This window comes from Cetorhinus maximus, chromosome 14 (genome assembly GCF_964194155.1).
Source record: "Cetorhinus maximus chromosome 14, sCetMax3.hap1.1, whole genome shotgun sequence".
In the NCBI taxonomy this organism is placed as follows: Eukaryota; Metazoa; Chordata; class Chondrichthyes; order Lamniformes; family Cetorhinidae; genus Cetorhinus; species Cetorhinus maximus.
This window is the reverse complement of record NC_135892.1, coordinates 4,388,407-4,414,702: the sequence shown is the minus strand read 5'-3', so window position 1 is coordinate 4,414,702 and position 26,296 is coordinate 4,388,407. Positions and strand designations below refer to the sequence as shown.

Sequence of the window (26,296 nt, the reverse complement as noted above, 5' to 3'; positions counted from 1 at the left end):
CAGGTTGGAGCAGAGCACCAGAATCCACAGGTTCAACCATTTGAGGAGTTGGCACACTGCCTCCCAAGTTAAAATGCACCAGACTTACTTCCTCCACCTTTCCTGGACTTGTCCCAGTTTCCTCTTCCTCTCCAAGGTCGCCCCCTCCATCCACCAGCTGGACCCCCTCTGGCACCTCTCCAGCTCCTGCCACCTCTCCAGTCGGAGCACATTGCAGGTTATTGTCTTGGCCAAAGTGGAGATGGGGTGGGAGGAGGGGAAGGTGAGGCTGTTGCTAATGACACTACGCTGGATGGGGGACAGGAGGCTGGCATAGATGTCACTGCACTGAATTGGGGAGGGGAGGCACGAACAGTGACACTGCACTGGGTGGGGGAGGGGAGGCTGGAAACAGTGACACTGCACTGGGGGGGGGAGGGGAGGCTGGAAACAGTGCCTGCACTGGGTGGGGGAGGGGAGGCTGGAAACAGTGACACTGCACTGGGTGGGGGAGGGGAGGCTGGAAACAGTGACACTGCACTAGGTGGGGGAGGGGAGGCTGGAAACAGTGACACTGCACTGGGTGGGGGAGGGGAGGCTGGAAACAGTGACACTGCACTGGGTGGGGGAGGGGAGGCTGGAAACAGTGACCCTGCACTGGGTGGGGGAGGGGAGGCTGGAAACAGTGACCCTGCACTGGGTGGGGGAGGGGAGGCTGGAAACAGTGACCCTGCACTGGGTGGGGGAGGGGAGGCTGGAAACAGTGACACTGCACTGGGTGGGGGAGGGGAGGCTGGAAACAGTGACCCTGCACTGGGTGGGGGAGGGGAGGCTGGAAACAGTGACACTGCACTGGGTGGGGGGGGGGAGATACGGGGTCTTATCCTGACTATCTGCAACAGGCTGGTTTCTTCTCTCTCAAATTCCTCAACCCCGCCACTCCTTTCCACTACTTCCGGGCGCTGCGTTTGAGCCGGTCACCGGTTGGACAGACTGAAGCCACACGGATGGCTCAAACCAACTTCTCGCACCCGCCAGCTAGGCTGGAGCATGAGCGAGGCGCATGCGTACAGTGGCAGAGAGGAAGACGGTTGGAATGGGCGGGAGCTGATTACGCGCGTCTGGGCGGAGCTTGGGTGACGCGCAACACGTGGGTGGGGCCTGATGGGCTCATGCCCGCCCGAGCGGGGCCTGATTGTAGCGCATGCATTGAGGTGTGGATCCCGGTTGACGCGCATGCGTACCGTATGGAGTGGGCGGACCGGCGGGAGGGGGGGGTGTGGAACCGCATTGACGCGCATGCGCGCGCGGTACTGGCCGCTTCTCTTTCCGTTTCCGGGGCCGCGTGCTGGCTGCAGAGCGGCCGCGGGTAGCGTGTCCGCGCGCTCTGCTGGCTGTTGAAGGACGCGAGTTTTCCGGCGGCCGCGCCACTGAACATCGCCCGAGTCAACCTCGACCAGCCTTCCCGTGTGTTTACGCTGGTTTCGGTCCAGAGAGGTGGGGGATGGATTGAAGGCGCCAGGCCAAGAAGGGGGAGGGGAAGAGGAGCGCGGCGGCGGCGGCGATGTCCGGGCCCGGGGAGGTGCTGGCTGCCGGCAGCGGGGCCCACACTGTCGGCGAGGGGGACCATGTGGTCCTGAAGAGGGAGGAGGTGTTTAAAGCCGTTCAGGTGCACAGGGGAAGGTAACTGCAGCAGTGATACTGCCCCAGCAAGGGGGGTGTGTGTGTGTGTGTGTGGGTGGGGGGGGGAGGTGTGTGTGTGTGGGTGGGGGGGGGTGTGTGTGTGTGTGTGGGTGGGGGGGGGTGTGTGTGTGTGGGTGGGGGGGGAGGTGTGTGTGTGGGTGGGGGGGGGAGGTGTGTGTGTGTGTGTGGGTGGGGGGGGGAGGTGTGTGTGTGGGTGGGGGGGGGAGGTGTGTGTGTGGGTGGGGGGGGGAGGTGTGTGTGTGGGTGGGGGGGGGGGAGGTGTGTGTGTGGGTGGGGGGGGAGGTGTGTGTGTGTGGGTGGGGGGGGGGAGGTGTGGGTGGGTGGGGGGGGGAGGTGTGTGGGTGGGTGGGGGGGGGGTGTGTGTGTGGGTGGGGGGGGGAGGTGTGTGTGTGGGTGGGGGGGGGGAGGTGTGTGTGTGTGGGTGGGTGGGGGGGGGAGGTGTGTGTGTGTGGGTGGGTGGGGGGGGGAGGTGTGGGTGGGTGGGGGGGGGAGGTGTGTGTGGGTGGGGGGGGGAGGTGTGTGTGTGTGGGTGGGTGGGGGGGGGAGGAGGTGTGTGGGTGGGGGGGGGAGGTGTGTGTGGGTGGGTGGGGGGGGGAGGTGTGTGTGTGGGTGGGGGGGGGGAGGTGTGTGTGGGTGGGTGGGGGGGGGGAGGTGTGTGTGTGTGGGTGGGGGGGGGGAGGTGTGTGTGTGTGGGTGGGGGGGGGAGGTGTGTGTGTGGGTGGGGGGAGGTGTGTGTGGGTGGGGGGGGGTGGTGTGTGTGTGTGTGGGTGGGGGGGGGGTGGTGTGTGTGTGTGTGGGTGGGGGGGGGTGGTGTGTGGGTGGGGGGGGAGGTGTGTGGGTGGGGGGGGAGGTGTGCGTGTGGGTGGGGGGGGAGGTGTGGGTGGGGGGGGGAGGTGTGTGTGTGGGTGGGGGGGGGAGGTGTGTGTGTGTGGGTGGGGGGGGAGGTGTGTGTGTGGGTGGGGGGGGGAGGTGTGTGTGTGTGGGTGGGGGGGGGAGGTGTGGGTGGGTGGGGGGGTGTGTGTGTGTGGGTGGGGGGTGTGTGTGTGTGGGTGGGGGGGGTGTGTGTGTGGGTGGGGTGGGGGGGTGTGTGTGGGTGGGGGGGGTGTGGGTGGGGTGGGGGGGTGGGTGTGTGGGAGTGTGTGTGGGGGGGAGGGTGGGAGTGTGTGTGTGGGGGGGGTGGGGGTGTGTGTGGGGGGGGTGGGGGGGTTGTGTGTGGGGTGGGGGGTTGTGTGTGGGGTTGGTGGGGGTCCAGCATTTATGGAGCCACTGCCACATTGCGTTTATGACCCAAAGTCTTAAATGATGCAGCTGGACGAGATTTACTTCAAAAGCAAAGATATCATTCAATATTGGCGTCAAAGTCCCCTCCACTCCGCTCAGAATTAATATTCTTGCTTTTTTTTAAATGATTTTTGTAACTTTATCCACTGCCTTTTTTTGTTTGAACCAGCAGCATTTTCAAAGGTCTGCAGCTCTCATGTGTCCGCATTAAACCTGTGGAACTTTTAGCTCGGCTGCTAATAGTACTTCATAAGTTGAAACCTGGGAAAGTTTTGGTGCTGTGCTGTGCAAGTCACTTGTGCTTTTTTTTTAAAAATGCTCGGTAGCTTTGTGAAAACTCATACACCTGGGACTTCGTCTTCTTGCTCCGTGCCCTTATTTTGCAAATAATATTTGGCCCATTTGTGTTAAAGTTGTATTAGTAGTGGCAGTTTTTTTTAGTAAACATAGAAGAATTAGTGGAACATCTAAATTGGGTTTGTCTTAAAATTCTAAGGCGCGTTCATAATGTGATGTTATTGTTCATTATTTTGCTCACTGTATATTACTGGTACTGTACTTGTCAGTGACAATGGTGGGCATTAAAAGCCCCCTAGCCCTATTTAAAGAGCAAGGTTCCCCCTGTGTCCGGGTCAATATTCATCCCTTGGCCAAGATCACTAAAAAATGATTGTTTAGTTATTTTATCTCCTTGCTATTTGACAGTCCATATGCCGCCCCCATCCCTTTGGCTGACCTGCTACGTAAGATTCATAATCTTCTGTGAAGAAAATTTTCCCCACCTCAGCCCTTAAATGAGTAACCCATCACCCTGAGACACAGGCCTCTAGACTAGCCCTATCCAACCTTTTCACGTGAGGGGCCACATTTGAATTTTTTTCTCACTCGGAGTGGGTGGGGGAGGGCAACACTAATGATATCATGTTCCTTGCAGGGGCACCTCTTTGCCCTCACCACCCGTGTTTCTCCAGCCTCCGGGCCCCTTTCTTCCCCACGCCCCTCCCTGCCCACCTTGCTTTTCTCCAGCCTCCGACTGGCCTCTTGCTCTAAGTAGGCAGTCTGTGATGGAGAAGATCTGGTGAACAGAATGCTGAAGTTATGAGCAATTTTGTTCAGCCTGAGACAGTGACCACCTGGTGTTACTTGAAAGTTTCTTGCTGCATCAAACTTGAGCAGGAGCACTGTCTGTCCTGGGCCAGCCGTTTTTTGTTCTGTAGATATTCCTCATTACTTATATAGCTATCATTCCTGTGTTTTGCGCTATAGTTCCAGCCCACTCATCTGCATCCTCTGTCTCCATGTATCTGTATCTTTGGAAACTATCAAAACATCTGGAACATGCTAAAGAAATGCTGAAATTGTCTATGGAGTGCAAATGTTTAAATTGAATAATGTAGGTAGTGTTAGACTAAGAACATAGAATTCTTCTAGACTAAGTAGAACCAGGAAATTGCAGGGTGTTTTAGCTGTAGTTCTTTGCCTTCCTCATAAAGTTAAGTACAGTTTGATAGTACAAGTCATACCAGGTGAGGTGAGAGTGACCGCCCTTGACATTAAGGCAGCATTTGACCCAGTATGGCATCAAGGAACCCTAGCAAAATTGGAGTCGATGGGAATTGGGTGGGGGAAAGCTCTCTGCTGGCTGGAGTCATACCTAGCACAAAGGAAGATGGTTGTGGTTATTGGAGGTCAATCATCTCAGTTGCAGGGCATCACTGTAGGAGCTCCTCAGGCTAGGGCCTCGGCCGAACCGTCTTCAGCTGCTTCATAATGACCTTCCTTCGATCATAAGGTCCGAAGTGGGGATGTTCACTGATGATTGCACAGTGTTCACCATTCGTGACTCTTCAAGTACAGAAGCAGTCCATGTCCAAATGCAGCAAGACCTGGACAATATCCAGGCTTGGGCTGACAAGTGGCAAGTAACATTCATGCCAGGCAATGATCATCTCCAACAAGAGAGAACCTAACCATCATCCTTTGACATTCAGTAGCATTACCATCAATGAATCCCCCACTATCAACATCCTGGGGGGTTACCGTTGACCAGAATCTGAACTAGACTATCCATTTAAATACCATGGCTACAAGAACAGGTCAGAGGCTTGGAATCCTGCGGCGAATAACTCTCCTCCTGATTCCGCAAAGCCTGTCCACCATCTACAAGGCACAAGTCAGGAGTGTGATGGAATACTCCCCACTTGCCTGGATGAGTACAGCTCCAACAACACTCAAGAAGCTTGACACCATCCAGGGCAAAGCAGCTTGCTTGATTGGCACCCCATCCATGAAAACTCACTCCCTCCACCACTGACGGCAGAGTGTACCGTACCATCTACAATATGCATGGCAGGAACTCACCAAGCCTCCTTAGATAGCACTTTTTAAACCTATGACCACTACCACCTAGAAGGACAAGGGCAGCAGACACATGGGAACACCACCACCTGCAAGTTCCCCTCCAAGCCATACATCAACCCTTGACAGCCCGCTTCTACCTCCTCCCCAAAATCCACAAACAGGACTGTCCTGGAAGACTGATCGTGTCAGCCTGTTCCTGCCCCACGGAACTCATTTCTTCATATTTTGACTCCGTTCTCTCGCCTCTTGTCCAGTCTCTCCCCACTTACATCCGTGATTCCTCTGCTGCCCTACGTCATATCAACAATTTCCAGTTCCCTGGCCCTAACCACAGCATCTTCGCCATGGATGCCTAATCCGTCTACACCTCCACCTCCCACCAGGATGGTCTGAGGGCTCTCCGCTTCTCCCTTGAACAGAGGCCCAAAGAATCCCCATCCTCCGCCACTCTCCTGCATCTGGCTGAACTTTTTATCTGTCTCAACAATTTCTCCTTAAACTTGTGTCTCTTCCTCCAAATAAAAGGTGTGGCTATGGGTACCTGCATGAGCTCCAGTTATGCCTGTCTCTTTATGGGGTATGTGGAACATTCCTTGTTCCAGTCCTACTCAGGTCCCCTCCCACAGCTCTTTTTTTTTGGTGCATCGATGACTGTTTCAGTGCCCCTTCATGCTCTCTTCTGGACCTGGAAAAATTTATCAATTTTGCTTTCAGTTTCCACCCCTCTATCATCTTCACATGGTCCATCTCCAACATTTCCCTTCCTTGACCTCCCTGTCTCAATTTCTAGTGATAGACTGTCTACCAATATTCATTACAAACCCACCGACTCCCGCAGTTACCTTGACCATAGCTCCTCACACCCTGCTTCCTTTAAGGATTCCGCCCCATTCTTTCAGTTCCTTCGCCTCCGTCGCATCTGTCCCAATGATTCCACTTTCCAAAACGGCGCTCCTGACATGCTTTCTTTAACCAAGGTTTCCCCACCCACTATGGTTGCCAGGGTCCTCAACCATGTCCGACCCATCTCCCGCACCTCTGCCCTCACACCTTCCTCTCACTTGCAGAACCATGATAGGGTACCCCTTGTCCTCACTTTTCACCCCACCAGCCTCTGTATTCAAAGGATCATCCTCCACCATTTCTGCCAACTCCAGCATGATGCCACCACCAAACGCATCTTCCCCTCACCCCCACCTGTCAGCATTGCAAAGGCACCGTTCTCTCTGGGACACCCTGGACCACTCCTCCATTACCCCCAACGCCTCCCACGGCACCTTCCCATGCAATTGCAGAAGGTGCAACACTGTCCCTTTACCTCTTCACCATCCAAGGGCCCAAGCACTCCTTTCAGGTGAAACAGCGCTTCACTTGCACCTCCTTCAATTTGGTCTATTGCATTCCCTGTCCCCAATGCAGTCTCCTCTACATTGGAGAGACCAAATGCAGACTGGGTGACCACTTTGCGGAACACCTTCGGTCTGTCTGCAAGCATGACCCAGACCTCCCTGTTGCTTGCTATTTCAACACACTATCCTGCTGTCATGCCCTCATGTCCATCTTTGGCCTGCTGCAATGTTCCAGTGATGCCCATCGCAAACTGGAGGAATAGCACCTTATCTTCTGATTAGGCACTTTACAGCCTTCTGGACTGAACATCAAGTTCAACAACTTCAGACCATGAAAACTCTCCTCTATCCTCACCCCTTTTTTCAATATTTTTATTTTTTATACACTTTTATTTTTATTTCCATTTATTCATTGTTTTATCCTCACCTTTTACACTATTTTCATCCTCATCTTTTACACTATTTTCAATCTTTTTTCCCACCACCGTCCCCCCTCCCCACCCCACCCCATCTCCACTAGGGCCATCTGTTACTTGTTCATGTTGTTCTTTCCAGACTACTTACCCTTGTCTAGCTATTATCACATTCTGCTTTCTTATCTTAATGCCACTATCAGCACCTCCTTTAGCCCTTACCACTACCATTAACACCCCCTTTGTCCTTTTGTTCATGACATCTTTGTCCATATCTCCTTTGCCCCACCTAGCACTGGCCTTCTATCCAGCTTCACCTGCTCCACCCCCTTTAACAGTATAAATTTATACACATTTTTACTTCTCTTTCACTCTGAAGAGGAGTCATATGGAATTGAAACATTAACTCTGTTTTTCTCTCCACAGATGCTGTTAGACCTGCTGAGTTTTTCCAGCATTTTCTGTTTTTGTGTCACACCATCCTGACTTGGAAATATATCACCATTCCTTCACTGTAGCTAGGTCAAAATCCTGGAGCTCCCTCCCTAACAGCACTGTGGGTATACCTACACCACATGGACTGTTGTAGTTTAAAAAGGCAGCTCACCACCACCTCAAGGGCAGTTAGGGATGGGCACAGGCATAGCCAGTGACACCGACATCCCATGAATGATTTTTTTAAAAGTCAGTGATTGTGTCTATGACTTCGGATGATATTTAATTTTCTGGTTAGAACTTAATGGATCTCAATCTTTGCTTTCCAGAAAAATCATCTTTGAGAAACAGTGGTTTTACTTGGACAATGTGATTGGACAGCAGTATGGCACCACTTTTGAGGTTTCCAATGGAGGAGTTCTCCAACCACTTAAAGCAAAAATTGAGGAAGTTGCCAAAGGTAGCGTCAGAACTTCATGTATTTCTGTCTGAACCTGCAAATTGCATGACGGACAGCTTAATGTCAATGTTACTAACCAATAAAGCGACCAAATTCTATAGTTAGTCATTCCACCAGACAGTCTGTATACATTCAAAAGCATGTTTGATGTGATAACTCTTGCTTGCCAAAGTTGACAAATGTAAAGTTTGTATAATTTTTTAAGGGGTAATATTTAATAACTTTTATTTGTGCTGTATATTGCACAGTGATTATTACAGTTTGGGCTCTTTGGGCAGTGTTTTCCTCATTGACTATATTTAGTCATTCATACGCATCCGGTACCCCATGGGTAGAATATAACCAAGTGATTCAGACAGCATTTCATTCGATATAACTTAAAAACCTTTTGCATGTAAACCCCCAGAATTGAGTGAATTATTTCTGACTTGAAATCTCAATCGCAGTTAGTGAATTAACTTTCTACATTACATTTTACCATTGTTCTCTACTTCCGTTTGCTGAACTGCAAAGGAAAGAAAAAGTGTATATTTCTATACTATGTACCAAAATTAGTCAAGGAGTAAAAGAAAATTTGCTCTTGAAACTAATTGTAATTTATATTTATTCTTTGTGGGGTGTGGGAGGAATAAAGGGATGGTTTCCAAATTCTCTTAGTAGTTTGACTTACAGATTTTTAATTGCTAAAGGTATAGCTACTGAGTTTGAACAGCTTTTAAAAAAAATAATAATGTCTAAGAAAATAGTACAAGCTTCAGTGTTTAAATTTAATGGGTTTTTTTTGCCTGTCGGGAAACACAATATTTGTGTGTGTACTTGTCACTTTGTATAGGCACTGAGCATCGTTAGAGGAAGGACAATATTTCTGCTTTAACTATGAATCTTAACTCTCTCTGAAAAGCGATGATGACTGGGTACTAAATTAATTCTGGAAGGTTGAGTGTCGTGGCTCTTCCCCCATTGAAGACTGTTGAGACAAGCCAATCATTTCATATGGAATGCTTACAGTTTGAAGAGACTTTCAAACCTAGTAGTTGTGGCTAAATTTGGCCCAAGTCTAAACAAAGTAAAGAGTCTTGTGGGTTTTGTTTGTTGTGAAAGCAGTGTGCACTTTTATTCTCCCAGAAACAAATGAAGCTGGTGTTGATAACCGAAACATAATTGATGATGGCAAGTCCCAGAAACTCAGCAGAGATGACATTGAGGCACTTAAAGGACAAGGGTTAAAAGGTCAGGTATGGATGACTTTTTCTTATTCTTCCATGGGATATGGGCATTGCTGCCAGGAATTACTAGGCCATTTCAGGGGCAGTTAAGAGTCAACTACATTGCTGTGGGTCTGGAGTCACGTGTAGGCCAGACCAGGTAAAGACAGCAGATTTTCTTCCCAAAAGGACATTAGTGAACTAGATGGGCTTTTGCAACAATCAGCGATGGTTGTCATGGTCACCATTGCTGAGACTAGTTTTATATTCCAGATTTATTAATTGATTTTAAGTTCCACGAACTCATTTTTTTTTCATTCATTCATGGGATGTGGGCTTCGCTGGCCGGGCCAGCATTTATTGCTTATCCCTAGTTTCCCTTGAGAAGACGGTGGTGAGCTGTTGTCTTGAACCGCTCCAGTCCAAGTGGTGTAGGTACACCCACAGTGCTGTTAGGGAGGGAGTTCCAGGATTTTGACCCAGCAACAGTGAAGGAACAGCAATATATTTCCAAGTCACAATGGTGAGTGACTTGAAGGGGAACTTCCAGGTGGTGGTGTTCCGAACTATCTGCTGCCCTTGTCCATATAGATGGTAGTGGCCATGGGCTTGGAAGGTGCTGCCTAAGGAGCCTTGGTGAATTCCTGCATTGCATCTTCTAGATGGTAACACTGCTGCTACTGTGCATCGGTGGTGAAGGGAGTGAATGTTTTTGGATGTGGTACCAATCAAGCGGGCTGCTTTGTCCTGGACAGTGTCAAGCTTCTTGAGTGTTTTGGGAGCTGCACTCATCCAGGCAAGTAGAGAGTCTTCCATCACACTCCTGACTTGTGCCTTCTAGATGGTGGACAGGCTTTGGGGAGTCAGGAGGTGAGTTACTCATTGCAGGATTCCTAGCCCCTGACCCCTTGTAGCCACAGTATTTATATGTTTAGTCCAGTTCAGCTTTTGGTCAATGGTAACCCCAGGATGTGATTGGGGGATTCAGTGATGGCAATGCCATTGAACATCAAGGGGCGATGGTTGGATTCTCTCTTGTTGGAGATGGTCATTGCCTGACACTTCTGTGGCGTAAATGTTATTTGCCACTTGTCAGCCCAAGCCTGGATATTGTCCAGGTCTTGCTGCATTTGGACATGGACTGCTTCAGTATCTGAGGAGTCGCGAATGGTGCTGAACATGTGCAATCATCAGCGAACATGCCCACTTCTGACCTTATGATGGAAGGAAGGTCCTTGATGAAACAGCTGAAGATGGTTGGGCCAAAGACACTACCCTGAGGAACTCCTGCATTGATGTCCTGGAGCTGAGATGACTGACCTCCAACAACCACAACCATCTTCCTTTGTGCTAGGTAATACTCCAACCAGTGGAGAGTTTTCCCCTTGATTCTCATTGACTCCAGTTTTGCTAGGGCTCCTTGATGCCACATTTGGTCAAATGCTGCCTTGATGTCAAGGGCAGTCACTCTCGTCTCATCTCGGGAGTTCAGCTCTTTTGTCCATGTTTGAACATAGGCTGTAATGAGGTCAGGAGCTGAGTGACCCTGGCGGAACCCAAACTGGGCGTCAACAAGCAGGTTATTGCTAAGCAAGTGCTGCTTGATAGCACTCTTGATGACCCCTTCCATTACTTTACTGATGATGGAATGTATACTGATGGGGCAGTAATTGGCCAGATTGGATTTGCCCTGCTTTTTGTGTACAAGACATACCTGGGCAATTTTCCACATAGCCAGGTAGTTGCCAGTGTTGTAGCTGTACTGGAACAACTTGGCTCGGGGCGCGGCAAGTTCTGGAGCACAAGCCTTCAGTGCTATTGCCAGAATATGGTCAGGGCCCGTAGCCTTTGCAGTATCCAGTGCCTTCAGCCATTTCTTGATATCACGTGGAGTGAATCGAATTTTCTGAAGACTGGCATCTGTGATGCGGCCTCTGTGTGGCCGAGATGGATCATCGACTCAGCACTTCTGGCTGAAGATTGTAGCAAATGCTTCAGCCTTATCTTTTGCACTGCTGTGCTGGACTCCCCCATCATTGAGGATGGGGATATTTGTGGAGCCCCCCCTCCTCCAGTGAGTTGTTTAATTGTCCACCACCATTCACGACTGGATGTGGCAGGACTGCAGAGCTTAGATCTGATCTGTCAGTTGCAGGATCGCTTAGCCCTGTCTATTACTTGCTGCCTATGCTGTTTGGCACGAAAGTAGTCCTGTGTTAACACCTCATTTTTAGGTATGCCTGGCGCTGCTCCTGGCATGCCCTCCTGCACTCTTCATTGAACCATGGTTGATCCCCTGGCTTGATGGCAAGGGTAAAGTGGGGGATATACCGGGGTACGTGGTAATCATGAGGTTACAGATTGTGTTTGAGTACAATTCTGCTGCTGATGGCTCACAGTGCCTCGTGGATGCCCAGTCTTGAGTTGCTAGATCCGTTCGAAATCTATCCCAGACGACACAATGGAGGGTATCCTCATTGTGAAGGCGGGACTTTGTCTCCACAATGGTGGTCACTCCTACCATAGACAGATGCTTCTGCGGCAGGCAGGTTGGTGAGGATGAGGATATGTTTTTCCCTCTTGTTGGTTCCCTCACCACCTGCCATAGACTCAGTCTAGCAGCTATGTCCTTTAGAACTCAGCCAGTACTGAGCCACTCTTGGTGATGGACATTGAAGTCCCCCACCCTGGAGGAGCACTGATTCATCAGCTGAGGGAGGGCAGTGTGTGGTAATCAGCAGGAGGTTTCCTTGCCCATGAGACCCCATGGGGAGACTCCTTGGGGTCAGGAGTTGATGTTGAGGACTCCCAGACTGTATGCCACTGTGCCGCTACCTCTGCTGGGCCTGTCCTGACATACACAGGAATGGTGATGTCTGGTACGTTATTCCGTGAGGATGACTGTTTTACAGCAATCGACAATGGTTCCATTGGCCCAATCTTATAATACTAGTTTTTTTTATTGAATTCAAATTCCACCATCTGCCTTGGCGGGATTCGAACCCTGGTCGCCAGAGCATTACCCTCTGTCTCTGGATTACTAGTCCAGCGATAACACCACTACGCCGTCGCCTCCCCCAGATGTGATTTGAACCCATGCCCCCAGAACATTAACCTGGGCCTCTGGATTTTCCAGCCACATTACCGCTACACCATAGTCTTTCCTATACAGGGAAAGTGACTATTTAATAAGTGTTAAATTCTCTCCACAGAAATTACATTGCATTTGTATTCCCAAATGGTAATTGTTTCATTAAAGCTAAGTTTTTATTTTACGTAGGATATTGTTCAACATCTGATTGAGAATAGCACAACATTTAGAGACAAAACTGGATTTGCTCAAGAAAAGTACATTAAGAAGAAAAAGAAAAAGTAAGTTTTTATTCTTTGGGTGGAGAATGGAGTCATGTTGTGTTAGATGGAAAAGGTTTTACCCTGACTGGGATAAAAGCTCTGTTTCTACACTGGCACATAAATTATTCTGATTTATTATTTTAATAAGAAATTAGTTACCCAAATTGTTTAAGGCCTGAGTTTTTTCCTTTTTATAAAATCCTAATTGAGTGGTCCTGAGAGGCAGTGCAAAGGAATGTAGGTAACTGGGACATTGTATTACTACAATTCAGAAGCAGATACTTTTCGAGAGTGGGCCATTTGAAAGGCTCCTTGACTTTTTCATATGTTATCACAAGAAATTTAATTACATTACTTTGTCTAGGGTTCAGATAAATTTTGGTGTTTCACGCCTTAGAGAAAAATAATTCCTGGCCGTATTCTAACTTGGTTAAATCTTGTTGGCAGGTACGAAGCATTTATAACTATCCTAAAGCCTACCACTCGCATAATGGCCATGATGTATCATTCCCGTGAGCCAGGTAAAATTTGGTGAGTAAAGTGAAGTTGAACTTTTTTCTATGGTGTTTAAACATTTTAGAGCACATTTCAGACCAGTAGCTGCATTTTGGATTTATCCGGTTGGTACCATGTTTCCCATGCTGCTTTCAATCTTGAACTCTGAGGGGTCAATTTTAACTCCTCCTGCTTAGTGGTAACTGGGTGGGGGTAGGGGGACATTAAAATGGCATGGGAGACTATTTGCTTTCTATGGTGACAAGACATTATTGATTCTAGCATTGCTTTCAGAATATCCATCTCTTATCTAGCTGGACTGTGTTCATGAATTATTTTTTCTTCCAGGGTGTAAGATCTTGCTCTTGTCTGTATTGAATTTTATCTGCCAGCATTGAAAGGAAACCTGTTATTTTGGCCCTTAACTTATGGATTTCCTCTCGTTAGTTGAAGAAATGTCCCTTTCAGAAACATATTGTTCAGAATTTTTTTCCTGTCATCTGTCAGATGGGTTGTTCTTAGTTTCTATTGGTTCTGTGTGAGGTTGATAAGAAACCAGTCAAGCCAATTCTATTGTTAAGCATCCTCAAGCTTCAGAAATATTAAAATATAAATACATATCACCAGGCCGTTAAGCCAAGGTCTGATCAGGGTAGTCGTAGCATAGGTATCATTTGTCAGGACAAGATAGGTGGCGGTTGTCACAAGCGAAGCACCTCAGTATTGCAGGTTCAAGGGCAAGATTGTAGGTTCCGAGTATCTGAAATGGGCACTTTTGCTGTTGGCCTGGATTTTGCAGTCAGTGACAAATTAATAACACTCACCACTGGTCTCAAAGAAAGCTGCCCACAAAGATCTAGCAAAGTCTGTGGCATCGATTTCACGTCTCCCAACATTAAGTGTGTTCTGCCACCAACTATAGAGGACCTCTGACATCCAGCAACAGTAATGTCAGCAAACAGGCTAAACAGCCAATCACATTGGAAATTTCTTACAGACAGTAAACCAGGATATAAAAAGCATTGATTATCCTTCACTTTTTAATCATTTTAAAGAAAACAAAATCAAGATGATGACGTACACATGGGATGAAGGCTGGAATATCTTAATTTTTTTTTTAAAAAAAATCTATGGAGCTTTTAATCATTGAGAAATTTGACATTCCACAAATATGAAATGCACTTTTCAGGATCAGAGAAGTTGTTCAGCAGTACTAATGGCTCAGTACACTTATAATCCCAGTTATACCTTATTCAATGTGGCACAACGTTTTCATGGGGTTTTGCAGTGAGACTAATTGGAAGTTCACATTAATTGAAGTGATTTATAAAATTTCTATCTGCAAGGACTTCAATAGCATCCCCTGTGAGGAGTGGGGAATCACTGATAGCAACTTCTGGATTCCTGGGTTTAACCGCGTGTGCAGATAACAGAAATTGCTGCCTGTTTTACAGAATGGTGATGGCAAACACTGACAGTTTTGCTAGTATTACAACTGCAAAATCCAGGCCATTACTAAATTATGGTTTTCATGTAGCCACAGCAGGTACGGGGTCAAAACAGGGCTCTGTTGGTAATTCTGATGAAGATTATAATTAGTAGGGATTGGGGGAGTTGGGGTTACGTGCTCTGTGAAAGATGCTGTGAAGGGCCTGGAAAGAAAGCCATTCAAATTCTGTTTATTGGTTTATCTGTTTTAAGCCTCTTGTTAACTGGTGCAAAGTTGTTTTGTTTTGAATCTGCTTCAGAAATGGCTTTTTTTTCGCAAGCTTTAACCATGAATAAACCAGTTTTTGATAGCTTAGTTTGCTGAAACTATCTAGTGCGAAGTCTGAAATGATGGGTACAGTTGAAATACAATGTGCAAATCGAGGGATGGTAAATGGGTTTATTGTGTACCCAGTGCATGTTATCCCAAACTACTTTGCAAAGTTTAGTTGTAGTTCAGAGGTGAAGCGGCATATTCGCATGTCTGAGAGTTTTCTTTTCATTGGGCAGAGGGCAAGAAATCCGAGGAAATCTGAATCGTAACCAGTGTGTGCCCCTTATCTGTTCTAGTTTATAAGTCATTGCACTTAGCTTTGTTAAATTTCATTTATTGCCCACTTGGAACTATTGCTAGGTGTGACTTTTTGACTACTTTGTGAGGGAGAGGAGAGCAGGGCAGGGAGAGAAAGACTGGCGTAATTAACTTAAAATTGCATAATTAATGTTGCTGTAACCCCAAAGATGCTGAGTTACTGAACAGATCAACAAAATTACATCATTATCAATCAATTTTTCTTTTCCAGCTATTTACGATATGACACATTGGCTCAGATGTTAACTCTTGGGAATATTCATGCAGGCTCCAAAGTAATTGTAGCAGAAACCTGTGCTGGTCTGGTGCTCGGCGCTGTAATGGAGAGGTTAGGAGGTAATGAAATTAAATTTGCAGTCTGTTACAATGATAATTTCTAATGTGCTGTAATTACTTTAAAAAAAAAAAATTTGTATTGTAGTGTGAGCATTCTAATCACGAATGAAATTTCACAGATGTATTCATTGAACTTTAACTGAGCAAAGCTCATCCTGTTAGCTGTACTTCTCACCTGGGGTCAATCTGAAAAGCTGGGAATTGGGAATATATACTTCTAAGTGTAAAGCTGCATCACCCAAAAATCTAATTGCGGTGAACGTCCTACATAATAAGGATCTGTACAAATTGACCTCCCTGTGCGTGTCACAAAACGAGTTCAGGTGGTCTTGTTTAAATTCAAGCTATCTTCTTCACCTCTATCACGTTTTTAAATCTAGTACTACCACTTCCCTTCCTATAAAAATATTCAAGTTTTGTAGCACTTATTCAATTCCTGGGTAATGTGAGTGAAGAATGGAATGAGGAGGGAAATTAGGGTTCACTTCAAAGCAATGGAAGTTGGGTTTAAGGGTGATGATACAATTTTGATTACTTATTTTGTCCGAGGGAAGAAGAAAAATGCTTTTTTCGTTTTTGGACTAGAACTTCCCTTCCCTTAGTCTTAACATTTGCTACGTAAACAGCATTCTTAATGGCAAACACAATGGAATTTAATCTCTGGGCAACACAGTTGGAAGTCTTAAGAGCAAACAAGGCCAGGGAAAGAAGGTTCAGACAGAACTGGTTCGGCTGAAGGATATAAAATGCATGTAAGGAAAATTGTAGACTTTAGACTTTCCATTTCCAAATCATAGGCTGCTGTAATTTATAAATCCTGAATGTTCCTTTGTTGTCCCCCACCCACATCCTTCTTCTCCTTTTGAGCCCTATTTGATTCTGCCCTGAGGGAAAAATTTCCCCAAGTTACTTACAACTGTGTTTGTGAACTCTCTTCTGTCTAGTTTTGGCCCTCCTTTCTACATAATGCTTCTACAAGCATCAATTAGCTCAACCACTCCTTCACCATGTTTGCCCTGGACTCTATCTCAGTCATTCCTGGTACGGCTGGCCCTATCTTTTACTCCAGTGCAAGGGGCAGAGCATTGAGCGTTTCTGATGCTTAACTCGCTTAACCATCTATCACCAGATCTGGCTGAATGACCTCAAGCTCTAATAACCCTCAACCTCCTCTGCTGTTTACTTCTACACCACTGCCTGTAGCTCTCCAACCTGCCTTTAACAACACATTTGAGCTGCTTATGAACCTCTTTGCCACTGAGGTAAGGGCCATTTGCTTAGCTGCCTCTCTTCCCCTTGCCCACCAAGCCAAGCTGCCCTAAGTTTGAGCAAAACACTCAGTTGAAGTTTGTCTTTCATCTATTGGACTACATCTGCATCCGTAATTAATATCCAACTATCTATTATGTATAACCTCGTAATATTTTTTGCAGGTTTTGGATCTGTTGTCCACTTGTATCCAGGTAGCTTGCCTATCAGAGCAGCGATGGAGAACTTTGGATTTCCAAAATCATTCTATAATCAACTGTATGACTTTCCTATCAACAAATTGAACAGTCTTCTTTCTGGAAGTTTTTCAACTGAGAAAGAAACACTGCAGAAACAAACTGAAGTTGTGATAGAAGAAGGTAATGGGAGCCCACTGAGCACACATCAGGGTGATGGGGTGCCTTGTGGCGAAGCCATGATGGATAGCATCCGATCTGGGGAAACTGAGGCCATGGATGTTGCTTGTGAGGAGGCTGAAAATAAAGGAAAAAGTGCAGACAGAAAATCCAATGTAAGATTTATTCCTGTAGGATAGAATGCGGAATGTTAAATTCTAATATATCCAATTTCTACAGCCCAAATTTGTGTGAGGAGAAATATTTCTCCAGAATGATTGTGACTTGATATCTGTAGGTAGCTGGTTTCATTGGTTAATATTAAGCAACAGTAAAATAGTGGCCAATCCCCCACCCGATCACACAGCACACTGGTTTTAACACTTTGATTTTCTTTATGTAGAAAACGCTCACTATTTCAAAAATAAATTGATTCACTGAGGGGGTTTATGGTGTTATATTTAATACATTGTGCAGCATCATTTTGCCTTTATTTACTTTTTTTTCAACTGGAAAGATGCTTAACCTTAACTATATTCCACACTAAAATAAAAGCAAAATACTGTGGATGTTGGAGATCTGAAATAAAAACAGGGAGTGCTGGAAAATCTCAGCAGGTCTGGCAGCATCTGTGGAGAGAAAAACAGTTAACATTTTGAGTCCAATATGACTGAAGAAGAGTCATATTGGACACAAAATATTAACTCTGTTTCCTTCTCCACAGATGCTGTCAGACCTGCTGAGATTTTCCAGCACTTCCTACTTTTTTAACTATATTCCACTTTTGCTTCGGTCATCAACTGTGTTGTAACTTTTGTGTGCTAATCACTTCTGCAAACTTAGTCTTGGATCTGAAAATGCCTCTTTCTGTTAGCCAACTTATGATGCTTTTTCAAGTTAGCTTATGCTAGGTCATTCAACACACTTCTGTTTGCATTAGGTTCACTAATGGTGATGCCAGTTAATGGCACGTTGCTGCTTTCTGTCACTTAGAGCTGGGGCGTTTTGCTCTGCATTAGTCATGTACTCTGGTCAAGCTGACAAATCCCAGTATCTTCCCTAAGTACCACGCTGTGTTTGTGATACTGACAATTTCAGTATATGGGCCCTCCCGAGCAAAAGTGGATCCTAGCAAGTGTGCCTCTGACCAATGCCTTCAGTACTCCCCTGAGTCTTAATGCCTGATGATTTTCAGTACATTTACTGGGAAATGGGGAGGGAACAATTGATTTTCCCCTGCTTTACTCCAAATGCATACAAGAATGCTGGTCTAACATTTCAAAATGTGTAATTCAATTCAGTCAAACCCATCCATACAGTATCAAAAGTTCACTTTTGAAAAAGTCCCTCTTTGATTTATGAACTATTTGGTAATCTGACTTCCATCTATATTTGCACCCTCTCCTCGATTTGTGCGCTTACTTGCCTTATGCACTACTGACAGAATTTTATTTTAAAAAATACACCAAATCAGTGTTTCTTTCTAATCATACCCCCCTTTCAACTGGGACCCTACTCCTGCCACTTCATTCTGGCTGGATTCTCTCCATACAACAGCATCTTTAGTATGCCTCCTTTTAGGAAAATAATTTTTGTTTTAAAATTCTCAAAAAAAAAATTACAGCAGCTCTTGTGAGCTGTGGCCACACTTTTTTGTTTGACTGTTCTCCTTATGCAGTCGAGTCCAGGCTTCTAACCTAGATTTATGCTTGTTCTTGTACAAATTTTAGTCTTCCAAAGTCAAACTGGATTCCATCTTTGGTGACATGTTTCTTGGCAGGTTGACGAGAGGAAGAGTAAGCAAGAAGATCGGCTGAAGAAACTACAGGCTGCTGCTGCTGTGCTACAAGAGAGAAATGCAGATGGGTGAGTTTATGTAACAAATCAGATGAACTCCACTATAATTCTGTTGCAGATTTTTCTTGAGTGGAAGTTATGATGGTCTGGGTGCACCTTGATCTTTATAAATGGATGTACCATTAGTGATCTACGTTTATCCAGAATTTGTCATTTATTTATCCACATTTATCAAGAAGACTTGTAGAAATTGGAGCGTGAAAACAAACCATTCAGCCCAACCAATCCAGATTAGCGTTTACTTTCTAAATAAACTGCAGTGCTAATCCCCATGTACCTGCCCTGTTCCCATATCCCTTTACCTCCCTTTCCTTAAACTACTTATGTCACCTATTCCTAAACTTTGGCATGGTTTGTGCTTTAATTACTACTTGTAGTGCATTCCACAGCCTCAGAACCCTATCTTTAATTAAAATAAGAATGTTTCTCTGGTTCTCTCTTAAATCACTTAGAACAGAGGTACAAAGTTAAATCTATCAATTGTCTCATCCCATCATAATCTAATCATCGCTGCCTTTTTTGGAAAAAAAAAACTCCTTTTTCCAAGTTGTCCCTCATTTATATTTTCTCATAGCAGACAGCAACCTAGTACGCCCGCACGCATTGTTAGTCATTTTCTGGTCTACTTTTGATGGTTTATGAACCTGAGCCCCCAACTCTTTCTGCTTTTCTGCAGCATCCAGCATTCCTCCATCCAAAAAAAAAATATTTAAAAATAGCACTTCACCCTGGTTGCCCACATCACGGAGGATGGCAGACAATTTACATGAGTAAGGCCCAATTAGGACAATGTTATCAGCCCGTCAGCGGAGCAGCCGCACCCCATGTGAGGAGGTTGCTAACGTAATGGAGGTGGCCACCCGCAGGAAGCCCAGGAGGTTTTGAGAACCGACGGCCCAGTCTCCTAAAGAGGGGACTGCAGGCATTAATGGCTACCACTGCAGTCCCAAAGAGCCAACTGGGGAGTTTTCCAACTGATCTGAGAGGGCCTACAGCCTTCCCTCCTCTGATTAACATTCTTAATTTTACCCCGCTCAGGCGCCTCCCATGTTGAGCTGCTTCAGCAGTACCAATTTCACCTGGTGGGGCTGCTGAGGCTCCTGAGTTGACAGCATCGAAAGCTGCACTCTCCTGCTGTTCTTAATCTGACAGCAAATCAGGAGGCTGCCCCTGGGAATAATGCTGCGCTGACTTCACTGCCAGCAAGTGCTGGCACAGGACTCCCATTTTGTCCCAACATCCCTGTCCTAAAGCCCACAGGATAATCCTACAATCCTGTCCAATGTCTTCTCTTATGGTTCAGTTTCATTTTACTGTTAAACAACCTAGGATGCTTTACTATGTTAAATGTGCCATGTCAATCCTTTTTGTTATTAATAGTGTATTTCCTGTGTAAATGTAGTACCATAGTTCTGTCTAGCCATTTTCTTCTAAATAATGGATTATTCTAATAGTTAGCTTATCTCAATTAAATGAAAATCCACAACTTTTTACTGAAAAGCTGTTTTTCCTATTTATAGGTTAATTATAGCAAGTCGGCTTTATCCTAGCCCCTTATTGCTTTGTCTTCTGGAATTTGTGGCACCATCTAGACCATTTGTCATCTACTGCCAATACAAGGAGGTAAAACAAGCTATTTGGCAGATTGTTGGTTTACTTGTGTTTGGGACCTCAGTTTGGTTCATTCATCTTGTTTTCTTTCTCCATTTAGCCTTTGCTCATGTGCTATTCAAATCTACGAGAAAGGGGAGGAGTTGTTAACCTGAGGCTATCTGAAACCTGGCTGAGAGGCTACCAGGTAAACCTAAACTCAATTCTGTGTATGTGCTTCCTGTCCTAAAGTAGAATTTCAGAAACAGGTTCTCAGCACCCATGACCTGACAACATGGATCTATGACAAGCAAATTAAGTTTGAGTTTTTTGAGGATGTTACTAACAGATAAGGGGGAACCAGTGGATGTGCTGTATTTGGATTTTCAAAAGGCTTTCAATAAGATCCTCCACAGGGGATTAGAAAACAAAATTAGAGCGCATGGAGTAGAGGGTAATATTCTGGCACGGATTGAGAATTGGTTAACGGACAGAAAACAAAGTAGGAATAAATGGATCATTCTCAGGTTGGCAGGCTGTGACTAGTGGGGTACAGCAAGAATCAGTACTTGGGCCCTAACTGTTCATAATCTATATCAGTGATTTGGATGTGGGGACCAAATGTATTATTTCCAAGTTTACAGACGACACAAAATTGGGTGGGAATGAGTCGTGAAGATGATCCAAAGAGGCTTCAAGGAAATTTGCACAGGCTGAGTGGGCAAGAACATGGCAGATGGAATATAATTTGGGAAAGCGTGATATTATCCACTTTATTAAGAGGTGCTAAACTGAGGTGCAGAGTATTTCTTAAATGGTGAGAGATTGGGAAGCGTTGATGCCCAAAGGGACCTGGGTGTCCTTGTTTATATGTCACGGAAATCTAACATGCGGGTGCAGCAAGCAATTGGAGAAGAGTCGTAAAGACTCGAAACGTTAACTCTGTTTCTCTCTCCGCAGATGCTGCCAGACCTGAGTTTTTCCAGTATTTTCTGCTTTTATTTCCGATTTCCAGCATCCGCAGTAATTTGCTTTTATCTTAGGCAAATGATATGTTGGCCTTTATCACGAGGATTTGAGTACAGGAGCAAAGATATCTTGCTTCAATTCTATAGAACCTTGGTTAGACTACAGCTGGGGTGTTGTGTACAGTTTTGTTCCCTTTACCTAAGGAAGGATATACTTGCCATAGAGGGAGTGCAGCAGAAGTTCACCAAACTGATTCCTGGGATGGCGGAGCTGGCTTATGAGGAGAGATTGGCCTGTATTCTCTAGAGTTTAGAAGAATGAGAGGTGACCTTATTAAAACTTAAAAATTCTTAAGGGGCTAGGTCATGCTTGTCCAACACTCGACCCATGGTCGATCAGGCCTGCCATGCCTCTGTCCGGCCTGCGGATGCTGTGTTCAAAATGTCGGTAAGTGAATTTGAAGATTCTTCAAAGAACTGCTCCTCCAATCACAGGCCGTTTCTCTCCCGCGTTTGCAGTTTCCAGAATCACTAATGAGCCAATCAGCAAATGTGGGAGAGAACTATCCTCTGATTGGAGGAACATATTTCTGAAGCCTGAAAATGTGTTGTGGCAGTGGTGAGTCTGCTAGCAGGGGGGGGGAAGAGCCGGAATGAGTGGGGGATGGAGTGACTGCAGGGCAGGGGACGGCGTGGCGGGCGAGGGAGGGAGAGAGAGAGAGAGAGAGGGTGTGTGAGAGCATGCCTGGCTCACTCCCAGACTCAGGGTTCGCATTCTCACTAACTCGCACAGAGGGTATGGGCGAGGGTGGCTGAATAAGTATTCTGAGACTGAGTGTGAGCCGGAAAAACACAATTTGACCCCAATACACTCTAATGGTCATCTTTATTAATTACTCAGTATTTTAAATGATCAATCTGTTGCTTTAACATTGTTTTATTTTTGCTCAGCAAGTTGTTTCTTTTCATCATACATCAACATTTTATTGAGATATATGTTTAATGTTGCGCCAAACCTTATCTTTTCGAAATTTGCTCTTGAGGAAGAAAAGAATTGAAATGTGGCCCCTTGCGTGAAAAGGTTGGACTAGCCTGGGCTAGACAGATTAGAAGCAGAAAGGGTGTTTCCCCTGTTGGAGGGTCTAGACCCAGGGGGGGCAGTCTCAGAATAAGGGGACAGCCACTTAAGACGGAGATGAGGAATTTCTTCACTCAGAGGGTGGTAAATTTTTGGAATTATGTACCCCAGAGGGCTGTGGAAACTCAATTATTGAGCATGTTCAAGACGGAGATTGATAGAACATTAAGGGGCATGGGACAGCATGGGAAAATGGCCTTGAGGTGGACAATCAGCCATGGTCTAGTTGAACAGTGGAGCAGGCCTAAGGGGCTGAATGGCCTACTGCTGCTCCTATGTTCCTATGAGAAATGAGTGCTACCATTGAACCAAGCTGGTGTACATAATCTACTCAGTCAGTACATTGTTAATGCAGTAGACATTTTAATGCTTGTGGTTTTTAAGCTGCATGCCCCTGAACTAAGCATGTTAATTTGTACAAGATTCTCCTCAGTTTGTCCAAATAACCATTCTTATCTAAACAGATCAGCAAATTTTCTAACTTTGTTTTGGTACCTTGTGTAACTGATATTCCTCCTGCCAACTTAATCTGACCCTCCAGCCCTCATTAATTATATCTGTTGCATGTGTCCCATCAGTGTTGCTGTATAGGATTTGCCGTCCTTCAGACTTGATTTGTATCTCAGCTAAATCAGACTGCAAAGATAATTTTGCTGAAAGAAGCTGTGAGAAAAACCAATTGAAGGGGGGCCATAATACAGGATGCCACCAAATATTTCAGCAAATTTGACATGCTCAATGTATTAAATTTAAGTAGACGAGCCCAAGTCCTGTTTTTTTTAAGATTGTTTTCAAACGGACCAAGCAAACTCCATTACCGACGCTTTGAATTGTTATGTGAAGAGAAATCTCCTTTTTGTAAAAAAAAATACACTTGGTGAATTTCTAGCTCTAACTAATTTACAGCAATGTGTAAAATTTAATTTGTCCAAATATTTTAGGTTTTGCCAAACCGGACTCATCCCAAGTTGACAATGAGTGGAGGTGGTGGCTACGTCCTGACCGGCACTACTGTTGCTATGGAAAGAGCAAAATTTGTTGTCAATAATCCTGAACCGCAGAGGTCTGAAGAACCTGCAGCCAAAAGACAGAAGGTTGAAGAGTCCAATAGTTAGCTTCCCTCCAAGTGCTGTTGCTAATCCTGAAATTGCTTGATATTGGAGCCCATTGTAAAGCTTAAGCTGAAAGTTTTTACAAACTGCTATACATTTATTTTGGTATAATATGGTATATGTGCCATTTGGAATTTTCTGCTACGATGTGGAGCATTAGCAAAAGTGATTTTTGCATGTGAGAGAAAGGTGCTCTCAATGCAGAGAAAAGTATTCTATGTACCAGTGTACAATATTTCTTTACTTTTTGCAGGGGTAGGGTAGGGGAAAATAAAAAGAGTGAAATTAAGTATTTTTGGAAAACAAGTGCATGCTGCAGTTTAATGCAAAAAAAGTTGAGTTTGAGAGCTCTTGTTTGTTCCATGTAGCCTGTTCAAGAGTCTCTAACTTGACAAAATGAAGGTCCTAGTTAGTCAGGAATTATATGACCACCTGTAAATTTCATTGGTTGTATCAAGTTATGGAAACTAACTTCATGCACTGAAGTATTTTTCTTAATGGATTTCGCTATTTTAAATTGATCTTATTTATAATTTGTACAATTGTGTTTTCATTACCAGTTTAGCTGTATTAAAAGTGTCACATCACTGGAATCAACTATAAAAAATTATCTGAAATAAATCCATTTAATCGAGCTGATTTTAAATTTGTCTTTTTAAATAGTTAATTGATCCAACACACAGTCCTTAAGTGTCCTGTCTTTACGAACTGCAAGTACGAAAGATTTCTTTAGTGCTCAAAAACTGAGCTGATTACAAAACTAATTGTTTCTTTAACCCTTTAGCATTTTTTAAACTTTCAAATTGTACATTCAATGTCTACAGAGTGTTTAAAAAGTGAACTGTTACAGAAGTTTGTATGCATTGAAGACTTGCTTCGGTCGCAAAGACTTTTATCTGTGAAGAGCGGGTCCCCAAACTGTAATGGAGCTGCTTGTATATTTTAAGAACACTGTATTCTTTAATTCAAACTGCATTCACTTTCTTAAACTTGTTGTAGAGAAATATGGTCAGAATGCTTGTGATTTTTTTTTTTGTTTTTCATAATATAAAATGTCAGGGATAGAAGAAAGACAGTCAACCCTATTGAAACTTGTCCCTCCTGTAAGCCAACTCACCCAGTCAAACATGCATCCACATTTTGAACATTCTTAATATTTTTGACGCTACCAACTTATTAGAAATAATACTCCAAATGTTTTAACACCAAATGTTCCTACTGTTCCGACCTAAAGTAATACTGAGTTCACTCGATCCTTATATTATACAACTTGAGTTCTTCCTGCTCGCTTACCCCGCACCCCCAACCTAGCCTTCTCTCTAGAATGTACGGTGCTGCTTTATTCTTTACTCATATTTCACTCATTACATTGGGATCATTTTTATTGCTTCCTCATTCATGCGTGTTTTGTCTGCTTTTGAATTGTGCTGACCAAAATTGTATTTAATAGTCTGTTACCTGGACAATGCATTCTACAGACTCAGTATTATTTTTTGTACGGAATTTCAGGAAAATTACGCTCCATTGACCGTAATATAACAGTGAAATCCACAATTTGGCAAAGAGAGGAAGTGGTGTAAGGAAGAAGGGGAGTAACCTGCTCAATTGTTTGAGTCGCTGGTGCTGGAGTGACTGCTGACCTTTCCTAATTTAGTACGGCCATCTTTTTTAAATCAGCGCTCTGTGCAACTTGAGCCTTAAGCAGAGAGACTCTCAGATTGGGAGCATGCAGCTCCTGAAAAAAGGCTATTGCTGCAACTTCAAGTGTTGTGACTCCAGTCTTGAAAATACTAAAAATTGTTTATTGTCTATGCTGTACTTTGGTTTCATGTTCACCATCCTTTTTTATCTTTCGCCAATATCAAGAGTTCGTAGGCAAGTGGCAGACTGGTATGATCCCATGCTTAGGACTAGCAATGTCAACATTCTTGTGTGCGGAGGCTTGAGCTGACTAGCATGCAAGGTCACTCTCCCTAGAGGATAGCATTGCACATAGTGGTAATGTCACTGGGCTATTAATCCAGAGGCCCAGGCTAATGCTCTGGGGGCCTAGCTTCAAATCCCACCACGGCAGCTTGTGGAACTTAAATTCAATTAACAAAATCTGGAATTGAAAGCTAGTCTCAATAATCATGACAATGAAACTGCTATCAATTGGTGTAAAAACCCATTTGGTTTACTAATGCCCTTTAGGGAAGGAAAATGCTGCCCTTACCTAGTCTGGCCTACAAGTGACTAGACCCACAGCAATGTGGTTGACTCTTAACTGCCCTCTGAAATGGCCTAGTAAGCCACTCGGCTAAAGGCCAATTCGGGCTGGGCAACACGTGCTGGCCTTGCCAGTGATGCTCACATCCCATGGAAGAACAACGAAAATACAGGTGAAATGAGACTGTACTGCAACGTAAAAGTAACAACTACACCATTTACCAGATAGATGTCACATTGCAATGTTCCATCATTTCTGATTGCCATCTTCCAGTTTCTGCATTGGATATCATACTTATGTAGGATTAATGGTAAAAGTGCAACATCTAACAAAAATCATGCCACACTTGTATCTTTGAAGACTTTT

At 44.9% G+C, this 26,296-nt stretch overlaps 2 protein-coding genes across 4 annotated transcripts in view; one reads left to right on the top strand and one right to left on the bottom strand.

The window, feature by feature from the left end:
- The window catches only part of mcm8 (minichromosome maintenance 8 homologous recombination repair factor), a 36,282-nt gene extending 35,286 nt beyond the window's left edge, over window positions 1-996 (bottom strand). For both annotated transcript variants that reach the window (XR_013578640.1, XM_078556413.1), the window contains exon 1: window positions 89-996. Coding sequence is in view for 1 of the 2 variants with exons in the window: in XM_078556413.1 (XP_078412539.1) it covers window positions 89-212 (124 nt within the window). In the remaining variant the exon portion in view is untranslated. The remainder of the gene's footprint in view (window positions 1-88) is intronic.
- Window positions 997-1,316: 320 nt separating this feature from the next.
- Window positions 1,317-24,353, top strand: trmt6 (tRNA methyltransferase 6 non-catalytic subunit). 2 transcript variants are annotated; one of them, XM_078556411.1, is made up of 11 exons: window positions 1,317-1,662; window positions 7,852-7,982; window positions 9,108-9,217; window positions 12,468-12,559; window positions 12,989-13,072; window positions 15,328-15,452; window positions 16,886-17,232; window positions 18,837-18,922; window positions 20,434-20,536; window positions 20,625-20,711; window positions 23,551-24,353. In XM_078556411.1, exons 1-11 carry the CDS (start codon window positions 1,544-1,546, stop codon window positions 23,722-23,724), a joined length of 1,458 nt encoding a protein of 485 aa, XP_078412537.1. In that variant the 5' UTR covers window positions 1,317-1,543; the 3' UTR covers window positions 23,725-24,353. The 2 variants fall into 2 exon arrangements, with proteins under 2 accessions (XP_078412537.1, XP_078412538.1); XM_078556412.1 differs by lacking the exon at window positions 1,317-1,662 and having other exon boundaries at window positions 7,881-7,982; window positions 9,108-9,212.
- Window positions 24,354-26,296: the final 1,943 nt, after the last annotated feature.